This window comes from Oryctolagus cuniculus, chromosome X, assembly GCF_964237555.1.
Source record: "Oryctolagus cuniculus chromosome X, mOryCun1.1, whole genome shotgun sequence".
Lineage (NCBI taxonomy): Eukaryota > Metazoa > Chordata > Mammalia > Lagomorpha > Leporidae > Oryctolagus > Oryctolagus cuniculus.
Window position 1 is genome coordinate 131,749,775 of NC_091453.1, and position 17,325 is coordinate 131,767,099.

Below are 17,325 nucleotides of genomic sequence, written 5' to 3' on the forward strand. Positions count from 1 at the left end.
GAAGAAGAAAGTCTATTGGAGAAAGAGTGATTGAATCGTCCAGGCTGATGGGATTTACAGACTCAAGAAGCTCCGTGAACCCCTGAGAAGGCCAAGTGCAAGGAGAAGCGACAGGCAGACGCTGCAGGCAGAGTTCTGAGAGCAGAGGACATCGAGGAGCTGTCGAACGCAGTTACAGGGACTCCCACGGCTTCTGGCAGCTCACAATGTGACCGTCACAGTGTCACCTGGGGCTGCCGTCTGCAGACACAACTGGAGCTGAGGGATCCTCTGAGCTCACTGACTTGGCTGTTGCCTGTTTTCTAACGTTTACTTATTTACTTGAGAGGCCGAGGGTGGAGTTACAGAAAGAGAAAGGGAGAGAGAGACAGAGACAGAGAGACAGAGAGAGACAGAGAGAAACAGAGAGAGAGCCCTTCCATGGGCTGGTTCACTCCCCAAATGGTGGCAAGGCCACAGTTGTGCTGATCAGGAGCCAGGAGCTTCTTCCAGGTGGCAGGGACCCGAGCACTTGGGCCATCTTTCACTGCTTCCGCAGGCCTTTAGCAGGGAGCTGGATCGGAAGTGGAGCAGCTGGGACTCGAACTGGCGCCCAGAAGGGATGCCAGTGCCACAGGCAGACGCTTAACCTGATGTGGCACAGAGCCGCCTGATGTCTCCTAGGAGGCTCTGTTCCTCCCCATGTGGGCCTCTCCACAGGGCTGCTGACAGCAGAGGTCCCCACAGAGACACTGACTGTGGGAGAGGAAGGAAGAGAAGCAGGAAGTGGAGAAGTAGACAGAGCAGGGAGAGGAAAAGAAACACTGCAGTTTAAAAAACTTTCCACAGAGAACACTGAAGGCAGAGATGCTTCCCGCAGAGTTCTCAAATCACTCAGGGAATACATATAGCCGGTGGTGTCCAAAACTCTCCCAGGAAAGTGGGCAGGAAGAATACTCTCAAGTCACACCAAGGGGCCAGCATTCCACTGATGGCAAAACCATACAACAACACACCCAACAGCAAAACCAACACCCGTACTCTTCATGCACATTAGGAGGAGAAGGTTCTTCCTTACCCTGCTAAAAGGCATCTGTGAGGGCCCGGCGCTGTGGCACTGTGGGTTAAAGCCCTGGCCTGAAGCACCAGCATCCCATAGGGGCACCGGTTCTAGTCCTGGCTGCTCCTGTTCCATTCCAACTCTCTGCTGTGGCCTGGGAAAGCGGTAGAAGATGGCCCAAGTCCTTGGGCCCCTGCACCTGCGTGGGAAACCCGGAAGAAGCTCCTGGCTCCTGGCTTCGGATTGGCGCATCTGGGGAGTGAACCAGTGGATGGAAGGCCTCTCTCTCTGTCTCTACCTCTCTCCGGAATTCTGTCTTTCAAATAAATAAAAAATAAAAAAGACATCTGTGAGAAACCATCAGTTAACATCACACACAAAGGGGGCAGCTGAGTGCTTCCCCCCTGCAAGCAGGAACAAGTCAGGACTATGCCCTGTAACACCGCCTGATCAACCTTGTGCTGGAGGTGACAGCAGGAAGATTAAGCCAGGAGCAGAAATGCAAACCATCCCCACTGGGGAAGAAGAAGCAGTTCTTCACGTCCTTCACAGAGACATGATTCTCCCCATAGAAAATCCAGCGATGGCATCCACAGGGAAGCTACTGGAACTGCCTTGGGAGGGTTTCTCTACTACAGGATCCTACAAGAGGACTTCAGAAAGTTTGTGGCAGACCGGAATTGAGAGATAAGCTTATTTGGGTGCAAAAAAATGTGAAAGCCATGCACATTTTTTCCATTCAAGATAAGCATTTTCCGTGAGCTTTCTGAAGATCCCACATGAGCATGGATTTCAATTTCTTTGTACCAAAAACCTTGTCTTTGAGCTCCAGTTTCTGGCAAGCTTTTCAAAGTACCCTAACTGTATTTTTTATACTAGCAGTAACAATTAGAAAGTAAAATTTCACAAAACTGTAGCACGGGGTTTGTTGTGGCCCAGCAGGTTAAGCCACTGCTTGGGCGCCTGCCTGTATCAGAGTGACTATGATGGAACCCCACCCCACTGCTGTCCAGCCTCCTGTTACTCTACCCTGAGAGACAGCAGGTGAAGCCTTCAGAACTCTGCCACTCACGTGGGAGACCTGGATGGAGTTCCTAGCTGCTGGTTTCAGCCTGGCTGTCACAGGCATGTGAGGAGTGAATCAGAAGATGGAAGGTATCCCTCTCCTCTCCTCTCCCCTCCCCTCCCCTCCTCCCCTCCCCTCCTCTCCTCTCCTCTCCTCTCCTCCCCTCTCTCCTACTCTCCCCTCCCCTCCCCTCCTCTCCTCTCCCCTCCCCTCCTCTCCTCTCCTCTCCTCCCCTCTCTCCTACTCTCCCCTCCCCTCCCCTCCTCTCCCCTCCCCTCCCCTCCTCTCCTCTCCTCTCCCCTCCCCTCCTCTCCTCTCCTCTCCTCCCCTCTCTCCTACTCTCCTCTCCCCTCCCCTCCTCTCCTCTCCCCTCCTCTCCCCTCCCCTCCTCCCCACTCCCCTCCCCTCCTCTCCTCTCCCCTCCCCTCCTCCCCTCTCCCCTCCTCTCCTCTCCTCTCCCCTCCCCTCCTCTCCTCTCCCCTCCCCTCTCCTCCTCCCCTCCTCTCCTCTCCTCTACTATATTATCCCGTCATACCACTCCCCCATATTTACCCAGGATACACGTATGTAAAGACTTGGACATGAATTTGCATAGAAGACTTATTGTTGCAGCCTCAGACTGGGAATAGCCCAAATGCCCATCAGTGGACGAGTGGAGAAATGCATTTTAGCACATGCATCAGTGGGGTGTTATCCAGTGGTAAAAAGGAATGAACTTGATAGGCACATCACTGTGGATGGATCTCTGCCGCGGTTTCCATGTGTGCACCTCGCCAGAACTCCTATGTGGGAACTTAAACCTGAAGGTGACAATATGAAGAGGCAGGGCTTTGGGAAGTGATCGATTCATAAGAGATTAACGACCTAGTAAAAGAAGCCTCGGAGGGCTTCCTGGCCCTTTTTTGCCCTTTGTCTCTTCTGCCGCTTGAGCACAAGGAAGGAGGCACCGTTTTGGAAGTGGAGAGCCACCCTCACCACACCCGGCATCTGCTGGCACCTTGAAATTGGACTTCCTGGTGTCCTGGTTATGTGAGCAATAAATTTCTGTTCTGTACTTTGTAAATCACCCAGTGCTTTAGCGTGTGCTGTTGCAACAACCCAAGATTGGAAAATTAACTTCCTCTGACTTCTAAAGGTTGGGAAGTCCAAGATCAAGGGGCTGGCATTTGGTGTCTGATAAGAGCCTTCTTCCTGTGTCCTCTACAGAGGGGGAGCATGTGTCCTCACAATGAGGGAGGTGCCGGGGCAAGCTGGTCAAATGCTTTGGGAAGGCTCTTTTATAACGTCCTTAAACGCTTTTACCAGGCAGGAGCTTTCATCGCTTCATCGTCTCTTCAAAGCTCTACCTCTTAACCTGGTCCCATTTGGCAGCATTGGAATTTTGGAGGGCGCGCATCCAAATCATTGCACTCTAATCTGGTAGTTTGTTACAGCAGCACCAAGAGAATAAGATATCTCTAAGTAAGTTTCTTGAGTGAAAGAAACCAAACTCAAAGCAAAACTAATATTATTAGTACGTATATTAAAATCTGAAACATTCAAACTAAGGTATAGTGACAGAAAGCGGATCAGTGAGTGCCTGAGATTGGAGAAGAGAAATTGCATGAGGAAACTTTGAGCCTAGTGGATATGTTTATTGCCTTGATTGTGGTGATGGTTTCAGAGTTGTGTACATTTATGTCAAGTCTTATGAAATTATACAGTTTAAATATGTGCAGTTTATGTCAAAGATATCACAATAGATCAGGGGTGTTTTTATGTAACATAAAGTACACCCACAGGCAAATAATAAAAAGGTAAACAAGTGCGTAAAATTGGCTAATCTATTTGAACAAATGCAGAAGCAGAAATGACCAATTCCTCACATAAAAACACTGAATGCAATTAGTCATCAGGGACATGATAACTGACATCACATGAGATATCACTTCACACCCACTTGAATGGCTAAAAATAAAGTATGACAACCCCAAACATTGATGAGGATGGGAAAGAAAAGAAACTCACATATATTTCTGGTGGGAATGCAAATCGCATGACCACTTGAAAAGCATTCCGGCAGTTTCTTATAACACATAAAACTATGCTGTGACGTGGCAATATCCCTCTTAGGTATTTGCCCAAGAAAAATGACAGCATATGTTCACACAAAGGCATGTACAGAGTATTCATGTAGCTTATTTATAATAATCCAAGTTGGAAACTGCCCAAATGATAAACTGACGAATTAATAAACCAACTTAAGATTTGTGCGTTTCACTCCCTGTAAAATGTACTTTTGAAAACAGTGAACAAGTATGGATCTCTAGATACTGCTATGCATGCTGAAAGGGGTGAGGCGTACTGACATCTGCAACTCACTTTGAAATGCATCACTAAAATAAGGACAACCAAGCACATAGAGTATAATGCTAATTGTAGAATATTAGTCATTGGTACATGAGCACAGTTGTTTGTATTTTTCAATGTCGCTAACCTTCCTTGGTAAAATCTTGACAAAAATAAGAAAAATGTCATGCAATGGACAAAACTGTTACAAGAATATGGAAAAAGAAGTTAGTTTTAATCGTTGTTGCTGACATGTGGTTGATTGTGTGCTCACTCCACCACAAACCCACACATAACAGACACTGACGAGAGCTCTAAGGCATCAAACGTGTGGCCTCTTAGGTCAGGGATGAGATCTGTTTTTGCCCAGGGCTGCATTCTTGATCCCTGCACCCACCCCACCCTAAAAGTACCCAAGGAGAAGGGGCCTTTCCATTTCTTCGTTCCGTTTCCTTCTTCGTCTGCTGCTCAGTTTGTTCGCTCATTCCCTCTTTCATTCCTTCCTGCATTCATCCCACTCTTTAGCCCTCCATCCAGGAAAGGCCGCTCCCCCCACGGTCTCGCCAGACCCGCCTCTCCGGCCCCCTCCACCCAACCACACCCCCAACTCCGCCCCTTCTACGCCCCGCCCCCTCTCCGGGCCAATCGAGGTCGACGGACAGGGCGGGGCCGAGGGCGGGGCGGGGCCTCGCTCCTTCTGTACCCCAGGCGGCGCCCGCGGCTCCGGAAACGTGCGCTGCCGGGCTCCTGGGTTCGGCCCCGCGCGGTCTGCTCCGTGGCGCTTCCTGCCACGCCGGGCCTGGCTGGGCCGCGTTAGCGCAGCTCCGCCGAGCATCGCGCGTGGGCCGCCCGCAGGCCTGGGTGAGCTAGCGGGCTGCGGGAGGATGTGCCAGGGACGCGAGAGTGTGCTGGGCGGAGGTGATCGTGCAGCCAGCGGAAGGATGTGCGGGCCTGAGTGTGCGGGGCTGCAGGAAGGATGTGCAGGGGGACGCGCGAGAATGTGCGGTGGTGCGGGGCGTCTCGGCCGGTAGGGAGCTGCTTGGCCTTGAGGCTGGCCAGAGAAGGGGACGGGTTCGGATGGCGGGTACGCCAAGGCCCAGAAGGCCTTCCTGCCGCGGGTGGGGGTCGGCGGTCAAGGGCGGGAATCGCGGATGTTCCGAGGCCTAAGCTTTTCTTTCGGGGATGCTAGGGGATGGGAACCGGTCACGATCAGAGAGAGAACCACCCTCCTCCTGCACGGCCCAAGAGCCACGGAGGCCAACGGGGAAAGGGAGCTCTGGGGGAGGGGGCGGTGGTTAAGACTTTTCCGCAGTCCAAGGAGCTGGGTGGATGGGCTGGGGATGGTTCCTGCTGAGGAAGCCCCTCCTTTCCATTTGGATGGGGGTCCAGCCTCATCTTGGCAGGGGGCATGGGAACCTAGAGCGCAAGAGCAGGGGGGATGGGGTAGAGGGAAGGGGCAATGCTTGCTGGGAGGAAAGAGCTGAAGGCCCTCTGAACAGTGCTTTTGCTCTCACCCTCCTGGGGGCCACCTCTCCCGTTAGAGTATACCCCCCAACTTCTTTGCTGGCTTCTCCAGTCTATATTTGGGTGATTAATTGCATGTCTTTTTCCACACACACACTCACACACACACCCACCAGTCGCCTGCTGCCCAAAGCCCATGGTCCCTTTCAAACACACACACACCCCCCTCCAATTGCTGGCTCTCTTCCTGGAGGTCCCACCCTGTTCCAACTGACACCCTCCAGCCAGCCTTGGCCGGGCCAGGCCAGCAGCCCCTCTGTCTCCTTGGTCAGTGAAACCTTTTCTTTCCAAGCTCAGCCCCGGCATTTTGCCCCGGCATTTCAGATGGGATTGCTGTCTCAACCCTCCCCCAGCCCCACTCTGGGCCTCTACTTAGAAACAACTTGCCCGCTGTCTGGCACAGTTCAGTGCCTTCTGCAAAACCGTGAGTGCGTGTATATTAGAACCCTGTTGATCCCTGATCTCCAGGCTTGGGTCTGTGAGGGACCCCGAGTTCTCTTCCCAGAAGTCTGAGCATCAGCACAGACCAGAGAAGAGTGGGTTCCCACTGTGGAAGGCTCAGGGCAGGCGAGCAAGAATCGTGTCTGAGGAGGGCTCGAGATGAGCGAGCCTCCGGGCCTGGTGTTAAGGAAGTGTAGCTCTGCATCGGAATCTGCTAGAGTGCTAGCTGATGAATGCAGATTCCCTGGCCCAGTCAGACCTGTTACTCTGCCACTTGAGTTGCTAGTGAACTCCAAATGAGATTTCTATGCCAGTGGTCCAGCCCTTTCTGTAACCTGCCTGGGCTCCTTGGGGTGTGTGTAGCATCCTCACCCCACATCTCGATTATGTGCTGTTTCTATCTAGGCAGAGTAACCTAAACAAAGCTATACTTAACAATTTATTTTGATTTTTAGTAAGATGCTGTGCGTCTTCTTGGGGAAATGGGAACATAAACCTTTCTTCAGTGAAGTACAACAAACACTACAGAATCCCCTTCTGGTCTACCTTCTGGCTTTTTATAGAAGGGAAAGAAGATGGAAACCTAAACAGAGAGAGACAGGTGCCCAGGCAGAGTGAGAGAGGAAACAGATGCCTTCCCACCCACGCACGCAGAAAAAGACACACACAGACACAAATATCCCCAGAGAAACAGACTTTCCTGGTGAGACACCCTGTCTTTTGGCCCTTTAGGATTCTGTTACTTCGCGTGTCAGCCTGCTTGCACCATACAGGGTTGGCCCGAGGGGGGCCTGCACTGCTGCCCAGGGCCTGACAGGGTGAGGGGACGTAGAGGCCAGTTTCTACTGTGGCCCAGGGGCTCAGCTCCGCAGTTGTGGGTGGGCTCTGGCCTGGCTGTGGAGTCGGGGATGTCAGCGGAGTGTCTTCAGTCTTCTGCAGTTGAGCGCGGGCTCCAGGAAGGTGTGCATGAGTTTGCTTCTGTTCACCCGAATTATTTCAATCCAACAGGTGGGACCTTCCCTGACGGACAGATTGCTCCAGACTTGCTCTGAAGCACAATGAGTCATCCCTCTGTGTCTCTTTTGGGTAAGTCTGGGTATTTACAGACCATGTCTGTTGGCCTTCAAGCTGGCCGTGCTGTTAGAAGGCCTCACGGGTGCGGTACAAGAGGGCGAGAGGCATTGCTGCTGTGGTTGCAGAAGCACTTAGCAATTCCATGTACACAAGTGTTGCTGAGCTGTCTGTATCCAGAGGCACTTTTCTCCCGCAGAGCAGGGGAGACAAGATAGCCATATTTGCTCTGGCGCACAAGCCACCTGTTGTCTTCCGGATGAGCTCATGCTTCGAGGCTGGGGTATTCTGCTACAGGACCTTATTGAGATGCTTGTAGGAGTCCAGATGTTTCTGGCACCCCTTGGAAGCTTCTGGAAGCTAGATGAGTGTTTGCGCGGCCTTGCTGCCTTTCCCCTTCCTCCACCACCCGGGAAACAATGGCACCTACCAGGGGAAGTTGCTTGGCTGTTTGTTTGGTGGGGTCAGGTGAAGCCTGATCTATTACACTCAGAACCATTTTTACTAGAGCCAGACATCCTCAGGGGTCCTGCACTCAAAGGCCACCACATAACACCTAATCAGTCAGCATGTTGGTTTTTGTTGCTGTTGAATTCCACTCTTGATTTTGTTTGTTCAGGTAAAATGAATTGATTAGGTTGGGTCTCTTAGTGTTTCTGATTTAAATAAGCTGGCTAAACCTTACATTGTAATCTAAAGCATGGAGCAGGAAGATTTATTCATTCACATGAGCTGTGCTGTTTCAGAAAGCATACTTTTCCAAATCGTCAGGCAGTAGGTTAATGTTGACATTACTGTTTGCCATGTATTCCAGCAGCAGATGTTTGTCAAACAGCTGCAACATACATGGTGCTTAGCTAGGTCACCTGCTGTTCGGAACGCACAGTTGACTTTGACAAGGCCTTTGTTCTCTGGGAGTTTATAGTCTTTCACAGTTGTCTCCAGGTCTCATTGCAAGAAGCAGGGTAACACGCTTACCATTAAGGGTCCGAGATTTGTTGTCCCATAGTATTTCTCCCAGCTTCCGTTTTCCAAGATTTACAGTGTGCTTTTCTGTCATGAGTGAAAGTGCCTCAGGTTCAAGGGCAGCATTGCCCTCAGCGTCCGTCGGGTGCACTACAATTGTTCTCATGTTCTGTCTGGAATTGCTTTGACCTTGATGCTCCAACATCCACTTTGGGAAGGCAAGTGGACACCTGCATTTGTCCATTTTGTCCCAGCATCCAGCTTCTTTTCCGGTGTAGCTTCACCACTTTAAAGTGGAACAGTTGTGCAATGTGATCAATTCTAAATGCTCTGGTTGTCTCCAGCACTGATGATAATTTTATTTTGAACTGCAGTGGGCATTAACTTCTATTACATTTTGATGATACCCCTTTGCTTCTCCTGAAGCTTTTTACCTGATATACTTGGTTAGTCGTACACAGTTGAGCTTCACTTTGTGAAAGCAGGAATTGCTTTCTTCCTCCCATTTTTATGAGCACCTTCTAAATTATCTCTGTGTGTCTGTTATTGTGGGTGCTCTCAAGCTAAATGCCCCAGGTCAGCTGGTACAGGAAGAACCACTCCTGTTGCTACCTGGCAAAGGATAATAACAATTTATTTGAGGGTTGTGGCTCCTGGATTTGAACAATTAATCATGCTAATTAAACAAAAACACTTCTGCAGGCTTCACTCAGTTAAACAGAACACTTCAGGAGGATCTGCTTGGTGAAACATGGGTGGCTCGGAAGAACCGTGCTCATGTGTGTGAGAGAGAATGACAGCAGGCGTGTGTGTGTGCTGCCACAGGAGGATTTGTGTGGCATGCTTACGGGAGGACTTCACGGCAATCCCCGAATGCTCCCTGCGAGCCCGTCTCCTGCTTCGGGCCTGCTGTATGGGGGAATGTATTAGTTCTCTCTTTCCTGCTGTGGTTTTAAAAGTCTCAAATCTTGAGAGCTGGACCTGAAAAAAGTTCCTTAACTTCTTGGATGCATAGGGTTTTTTTTCTCTCTCTCTCTGTGAAATTGAGGCGGTAATAACCGTAGGTTGCAATAATTAAATTATGTGAAGGGAGACACACAGTGCCCAATATGCATAGTCAGTGCTTGCTAAGTGGAAGTTTGCTCCATTTAACACAGTACTCCCCATGCACATTGAGTCAGGAGCCCTATAATTTATCACAGGCCCAGTGGGCTCCAGAGCTGTGGGGGTTTTAGGATGAGCAGGAAAAGAAAAGCAGATTTTAGTTGAACAAAGTGCGATGGGCTTGGGGAGTGAGGATGTTTTGAAGAGGTGACGTTTGACTTGAGGCCTAAATTCTTAGAAGGCGTTGCCTGTGATAAGCCACAGGTACGGTATTCTTGGCAGGTACACAGGTCGCAAGGGCCACAGCCTTGGCCTGTCTAGAACTGAATGAAAGCCATTGTTTCTGGCTGGAGGGACAAAGAGGTGAGGCACAGAATGTACAATTGGGCCAAGGCCTTGCCGGTGGGGGTTGTGAAGGTCTTAGGTCACTGGCCAGAGGACAGCTGAGAAGAGGCCTGTCACAGGTGACCTTCTCAGAGGGCGAATACACAATGTGCCTCTCTCTGTTCCCCTGGGCAGCCAGACATCAACGACAACCGGAAGTGAACTGTGTAAGTGATTCATGAGCAGGTCACTTTGCATTGGACGTGAGAGTCAAAGTAGACACCAGATGTATTCTTTGGGCAGTAACAGTGGAATTGACGCACATGCAGACAACCTGTTAAAGATGGGATAAGGGCTTGGGTAGACTTTTTGACCAAATGATGCCCTCAGCCCACACCTGTCTACAGTGTAGAGACTCTGGGGGGAGGAGCGCAGGAAGCGGCAACACCTTGGTCCTGCCTCTGTGCTTTCTGCCCACCAGCCTTAGGTGACTGCCCAGAGAGTCCCACCAGCCCTTCCCCCCTTGCCCCCCGCCCCCCGCTTGCCCTGGCTGAGTGGGCATCCTAGGAAGTACTGGTGCTCTGACCCAACCTCAAGGGCCACACCCTGTTATCTCCTTGGCCTCGGCCTGTCCTCTTGCACACTGACCATCTTTATTAACCAGTCTTCCAAAATCTGTTTAAATTGTTGTTCTTCGCTGGTAGCATCAGAATTCGGCTTGGTTACTAAAATGCGTGTTACTGGAACAGAAAGCAGGACCTTCTAGACCTTGACCATCCCCCAGCGTGGTCCCACGTTGTACACAGGGTGCTTATTCTAGCCACAAGGCATGCTCAATTTTCTCCTTTTTTCTCTTAAAAAGCAAATATGTACTTAGCCATCATCTCCCCTTCCCTTGCCCGCTTTGGGCTTTCAGTCAAGAGTCATTAGGGCTGCCTATATCTTCCATGAAGGGCATAAAGGATTCCCATTTTTGTAATCTGCAGTGCAGCATCCTGCATTGCCTGCATGCTGACTGGCTTTTTTACCCGCTCTGAGTTCTGGCCCTCTGCAGTAGTGGCTTCTGAGCTCCGAGCCAAACTTCATCATTCTCTCCCACCATCACCACCTTTGTCTTGTACTAGAATTACTTCTACTCCTCCTGTGGGTTATAGTCTATTTTGCATACCTTTACTTTTAACCTGTATTTTTATATTTAAAGTTTCTCATACATAGCACAACATTAAAAACGAGGAGGGCAAGAGTTTTCTATTTTCCCGCATATTTATATATTCTCCATGCCTTTGTGCACATCCAGGTTCCCCTATGGTGTCATCTTCCTTCCACTGTGGCCATCTAGGGAGTGAACCAGTGGGTGGAAGTGCTCTCAGTCTCTCTCTCTCTCTCTCTCAGTCTCTCTACTTAACCCACTCTTGCTTCCTTTCAAATAAATAAATATTGTAAAAGTCATTTATTGCTTTCTGATAATGAATCAGTAGCTGCTCTGATTTTTGTTCCTCTCTATGCAGCATTTTTTCTTGGCTAGTTTGAGGCTTTTTTTCTTTGTCACTAGTTTTCAGCACCCAGACTGTGACATATCTTTTTAAGTTTTACTAGGATGTGGTTTAGCTTCTTGGATCTGTGAGTTTATAGCTCTGCTCAATTTTGGAAATTTATCCAGCTATTATTTCTTAGCCACATTTTTTATCCTTCTACCCCTTCTCACATTCTCAGGTTTGAGTTACGTGGATGTCAGACCACTTCCTATTATCTACAGGTCACTGACGTACTGTTTGCTTTGTAAAGCTGTTTTTCTCTCTGGAGTAAGGTGTGGCCTCTCTGGGTTCTCTCTGAGTGTCCCAGGTTATCACAGAGGACCTTGAACATCTGTCTACTTTTTGTGTATTCTGGAAGTTGTTTACCTTGCAGCTATCTGCCCATTTTATTTTTTTAAAGATCTTTTTTTAAAAAGATGTATTTATTTACTTGAAAGTCAGAGTTTACACAGAGAGAGGAGAGGCAGAGAGAGAGAGAGGTCTTCCATCCACTGGTCTATTCCCCAGATGGCCACAACAGCCAAAGCTGTGCTGATCCAAAGCCAGGAGCTTCTTCCAGGTCTCCCATGCAGGTGCAGGGGCCCAAGCACTTGGGCCATCTTCTACTGCTTTCCCAGGCCATAGCAGAGAGCTGGATCAGAAGAGGAGTAGGCAGGACTAGAACCGGAACAGTGCCTATATAGGATGCCAGCACTGTAGGCTGCAGCTTTACCCGCTGTGCCACAGTGCCAGTCCCTAAAGATCTTTTTATTTAAGTACTTGAAAAGTATAGTGACAAGAGACAGAGGTGGAGGACAAAAGCAAGTGATGAGAGAGAGAGAGGTTGATTTTCTCTCCACTGAGTCACCCTCCAAATGGCTACAATGGCCGGAGCTGTGCCAGGCTGTAACTATGAGCTTGTAGCTCCATCTGGGTCTTCCACGTGAGTGCAGGATTAGGATCCCAAGCACTTGGGCCATCTTCCACTGCTTTTCCAGGTGCATTAGCAGGGAGCTGAATTGAAAACAGAACAACTGGGACTAAAACTGGTGCTCCAAAATGAGATGCCAGCATTGCAGATGGCAGCTTAACCCAGTGTGTCCCAGTGCCAACCCCTCCTGGTCATTCTTCCTCAGCCTTCTGGGGTTTCCACTGGTACATGCAGCGCTTAGTACTTGGGAAACACTCAAGCAGACTCATACGCAGATTTTTCTGAAGCTCCTTTTTGCTGCCTAGCTCACTCGTCCCTGGAACATTGCTTGGCTACTTCCAGCACCACCCTGAATGCTGGTCTGCATCTCCTCAACTTGATGAAGCCACTGAGCTCCATTTGGTCCCCCCCCCCATGGGCTCTATCTGGAAATTGCCTCCAGGGTGATGATAAGGCTCACCCCATTTATTCGTATTCTCTCCAGGATCATTATCTTGTGCTTTCTGCTGTCCAGTGTCTGAGAACTATTGTCTCACTTATATTTTCTCTAGTTTTCCACTTGTTTATGACAGGATATTAAGTCTGTTTCTGCCCATCCCTTTTAACATAACATCTTTAATTTTATATAAAAGGCATTCTGGAGTGTCTGGGTTTTTGTAGCCCTTGAGCTAGTGCAAAAATGCTTTCTTTTCATTCAATTATGGCTTGAATTGAATTGAGTTGCCATCAGAACAGGAGCTGTGTGAAGTGGGAGGCCCATGAGACATAGATGTCTGCGGTAGGATCTGAAATTATTTCACACGTTTTACAATTTGGAAGGAAAAGGTAACTTGTGCATTTCGTTCATACCTTTTCTTTAGTACCTGGGCATTGGAGAGCTTTTCTTTGGAGCTTGTTTTTCCAGCTGTTCTGTTCAGCTTTTCATCTTGTTGGATATGTAAGAGAAGTGTCTGGCATTCGCCTGCTGAATTCTTCAGTGGGTATGGCATTTGAGGGCCTCACTGCTGATGAGGAAACCCTGGCTCTTGCTCTTCGCTGCCTCTTCTTCCTTCCAGTGGCCTGACCTGGGGTATGCTGCCTCGCCAAGCCCCTGCAGGCTTGCTGTTCAAGGCTTGTGCTCAGCCTGTCTCTGAGTACTGCTCTCTGGGCCATCGGCTCTGCCAGTGTCTGTCTTCTCCGGGTTGGGCCTGGGCTACCAACCATTTGCCTTGTCTTGGCTCCTCAGGCCACTCACCTATATTAAGTTCCTGCCAGCCCACTTTTGCACACTCTGGCTTGCCACTCGCTCAGGAAAATCAGGGAAAAGGAAATGAGCAGTCACATCCCAGGGGCCCCAGACGCAGAGCTGTTGTCACTCACGGCTTTTTTCGCTTTCCTTAGCGCCACCTGCTCCCCAAGGTCTTGCCCTCCCCCAGGATGGAGCCCCAGGAAACCAGGTCCTGGCAGTCCCTCTTGAGATGCCGGAGGCCCAGGTGAGCTGTGCTTCCCTTTGCCTTGCTTGGGATTCTGTCACTGCTCCCTGAGTCTGGCCCCGGCCTGTGCCTCCTGCCCCAACATGACACTCAGCAGGCCATGAACCCCAGCTGCTGAGCCTGCCTGCCCACCCAGAGGCCGCCAGGGAACAGGTGCCCACTGGCCTTGGGACTCCCATCCTACAAGTGGGGAGCTAGGTGTCTGGCCAGGGAAGTGAATGAACTGTGGCCCCTTGAGGCGATGTGGGCACCCAGGGCCCTGGCCCAGGGCTCCCAGCACTTGGTCAGGCTCTCTTTGCAGGACTTCTTGGAGCTGTGATTGGACCTCCACCTTAGCAACACACTCTCACTGCTGGCCCTCACCTCTGTCCTTGGCCTTCCTGGCAACCCCCCCCCCCGCCACCGCCGCCTCATTTTGCTCCTGATGCAAAGACTGATTATCCCTGGGACTTCTTTCAGGGTTTGGTGACAGTTGATGAAGTGGCGTGGTACCTCACAAAAAGGGAGTTGTTGAGGCTTGACCCTGAGCAGAGGACACTGGCATATTACAGGAACGTGGCCTCCGTGGGTAAGGATCTCTTCCCCAGACTGGCCAACCATTAGGGGTTGGGTGGGGGCACATGGTCACCCATATACAAGCTCACCTAACCCCTGGGCTCTGGGGAAATAGAGATGCCACACCCAGCGTCTCAAAATGGCAGGGACCTCCCCGACTCTTCACAGCATGGAAAGGAGCCCTGCGGTCTTGTAGCAAAGAAACGAAGGGAAACCTGCCACTATAATATAGAACATGAGCTACACAAATTGTATGGCTGTTTGATTTGGGCTCACTGTGGACGTGACCTCTCGGGGATATTTTTGGAGGAGATCACGGTGGGGAGACATTTGGGAGTTGTGACACCGAGGGTATTGGCAAGGAACAGGCAGTGTGGCTCCTTCCTTGGGTCACCTCCTGGCACGCCACTGGGATCTTTCCCAGGTGGACCCACAGCCTGCCTTCCTGCAGCTCCCAGAAGAAGTCCGTCCTTAGGAAAGGCATTTGAGGCGTGTGAATGATTGCTCAGAGGTCCCGGTCAGTGCAGTTCCTCCCCCATTCTGATGCATCTCCAGCTGCCCCCATAACCCTTACCATTTCCAACCAACAGGAGGTCCTGTTTTGAATCCTGCCTTGGTTCCTCAGCTGGCGCAAGGGCAAGTGCTGTTGGCGTCAGACCCATCTCTCAACACAGATCGTGCTACGCACTCTGGTGAGTGAAAAATAAACCTAAAGGGGCTGGCACTGTGGCAGAGTAGTTAAGCTGCCGCCTGCAATGCTGGCATCCCATATGGGCGCCAATTCAGCTCCTGGCTGCTCCACTTCTGATGCAGATCTCTGCTATGGCCTGGGAAAGCAGTGGAAGATGACCTAAGTCCTTGGGCCCCTGCACCCACGTGGGAGACCCAGATGGGAATCCAAGCTCTTGGCTTCCACCTGTCTTAGTCCTGGCCATCGTGACCATTTGGGGAATGAACCGGCAGACAGAGGATCTCTGTTGCTCTGTCTCTCCCTCCCTCTCTGTCACTCTATCTACCTTTTCAAAAAATAAATCTTTACTAAGGAAAAAGGAAGCTGAAGACATGTGAGGACATTGCAGGAACACCCAGCCTAGCTTGTGGGAGTTAAGGGTTGGGTTGAGGGGATCAGGTGAGCACTTGGGTGGGATGGGTCAGGGTTGGGAGCCTGCCTGGACCTTTGAGGTGGAGGCGTGGGCACTGGCCCACAGCAGAAGGGGAGGTCCCCTGGGGCATGCTATGGCTCCCGCTTGTGCAGCCATCAAGCCCCCTCTGCGGTCCTTGCTCTCCTGGTGGCCTGTGGAAAGGGGGAGGAGCCTTCCCCTAACACTGCAGCCACTTGTGCTCGTCATTTCAGGCCGCAGCTTCGAGACCTGGCACTGCACGATGGGTGAGGAAGCCCAGCCCCAGCCCCAGGAAACGGCGTCCACCAGCTCCCCAAGGGCCAGTGACCCCAGCGCTGAGGTCAAAGCCAACGGGGACTCGGAGGGGAGGGGCGGGAGCCCTCAGGATGTGCCCATAGAACATCATTTTGCCTGTAAGGAGTGCGGAGACACGTTTCGGCTCAAAGTGCTGCTCGTTCAGCATCAGCGAGTTCACAGCGAGGCGAAGGGCTGGGAGTGTGGCGATTGCGGGCAGGTCTTCCGGGGGGTGTCCGAGTTTAATGAGCACAGGAAGAGCCACGTGGCCGCAGAGCCCCGGCCCGGCCCTAGCTGGGCCCTGGAGGATGCGGTGGCCAAGAGGGAGCAGCTGGAGAGGGAGGCCAAGCCGTTCGAGTGCGAAGAGTGCGGGAAACGGTTTAAGAAGAATGCGGGCCTGAGCCAGCACCTGCGGGTGCACAGCCGCGAGAAGCCACTCGACTGCGAGGAGTGCGGGCGCTCCTTCAAGGCCGATGCGCACCTCTTCCGCCATCAGAAACTCCACACCGCCGACAAGCCGTTTGCCTGCCGGGCGTGCAGCCGCGATTTCCTGGACCGCCAGGAGCTCCTCAAGCACCAGCGGGCGCACACGGGCCACCTGCCCTTCGACTGCGACGACTGCGGCAAGTCCTTCCGCGGCGTCAGCGGCCTGGCCGAGCACCAGCGCATCCACAGCGGCGCCAAGCCCTACGGCTGCCCGCACTGCGGCAAGCTCTTCCGCCGCAGCTCCGAGCTCACCAAGCACCGGCGCATCCACACGGGTGAGAAGCCCTACGCGTGCAGCCAGTGCGGCAAGGCCTTTCGCCAGAGCTCCAGCCTGCTGGAGCACGCGCGCATCCACAGCGGCGAGCGGCCATACGCATGCGGCGAGTGCGGCAAGGCCTTCCGCGGGCCCTCCGACCTCATCAAGCACCGGCGCATCCACAGCGGACTGAAGCCCTACGAGTGCGACAAGTGCGGCAAGGCCTTCCGCAGGAGCTCCGGCCTCAGCCGCCACCGGCGCATCCACAGCGGTGCGCGGCGCTGCGAGTGCAGCGAGTGCGGCCGTGTGTTCAAGAGGCGCTCGGCGCTGCAGAAGCACCAGCCGAGCCACCGTGAGTAGGCAGCCAGGGGGCCCCCGGGGCGCCGGGGCCTGGTCAAAGGAGATGAAGGTTCATTGCGCTTCTGTATTTTGGCGTCTAAAAGGGTGAAACCAATCTATTACTGCCACCAGCAATTTCTACGTATACACGTTGCCCATTGTGCCCATCGAGAATAGCTTTTCCCATTGTGAGTTCCAGTGGCGAGGTTCGCTGACAGCAAGCACCAGCAAAGTGTGCAAACCGAGACTTGAGAGAGCAGACACCTGCACACGCACGCTGTAGATAGGGGACAAACCCAGCTATGCCGCCGAGGTTTCGGGCCTACTTGAATTTTTAAATTTGTAGGGATGTAAATAACAATGCTCAAATGTATTCTAATACTTAATTTATTAATTTAGCTCTACGCACATGCACATTGTAAATCGCATATTATATAGAATAATATATTAATTGAGAAAAGACTCCCTTTTGGCCCCCGCTCCGTTTCTATCTC

General features: G+C 51.6%; 1 protein-coding gene across 3 annotated transcripts; it reads left to right on the forward strand.

Moving 5' to 3' along the window:
• Positions 1 to 5,157: 5,157 nt before the first annotated feature.
• Positions 5,158 to 16,988, forward strand: ZNF275 (zinc finger protein 275). 3 transcript variants are annotated; one of them, XM_051837467.2, is made up of 6 exons: positions 5,158 to 5,294; positions 7,407 to 7,484; positions 13,689 to 13,780; positions 14,240 to 14,348; positions 14,926 to 15,027; positions 15,690 to 16,988. In XM_051837467.2, the coding sequence occupies exons 2-6, from the start codon at positions 7,457 to 7,459 to the stop codon at positions 16,850 to 16,852; spliced, it is 1,494 nt and encodes a 497-aa protein (XP_051693427.1). In that variant the 5' UTR covers positions 5,158 to 5,294; positions 7,407 to 7,456; the 3' UTR covers positions 16,853 to 16,988. The 3 variants fall into 3 exon arrangements, with proteins under 3 accessions (XP_051693427.1, XP_051693429.1, XP_069922950.1); XM_051837469.2 differs by lacking the exons at positions 13,689 to 13,780; positions 14,240 to 14,348; XM_070066849.1 differs by lacking the exons at positions 5,158 to 5,294; positions 13,689 to 13,780 and having other exon boundaries at positions 7,461 to 7,484.
• The last annotated feature ends 337 nt before the right edge of the window (positions 16,989 to 17,325 follow it).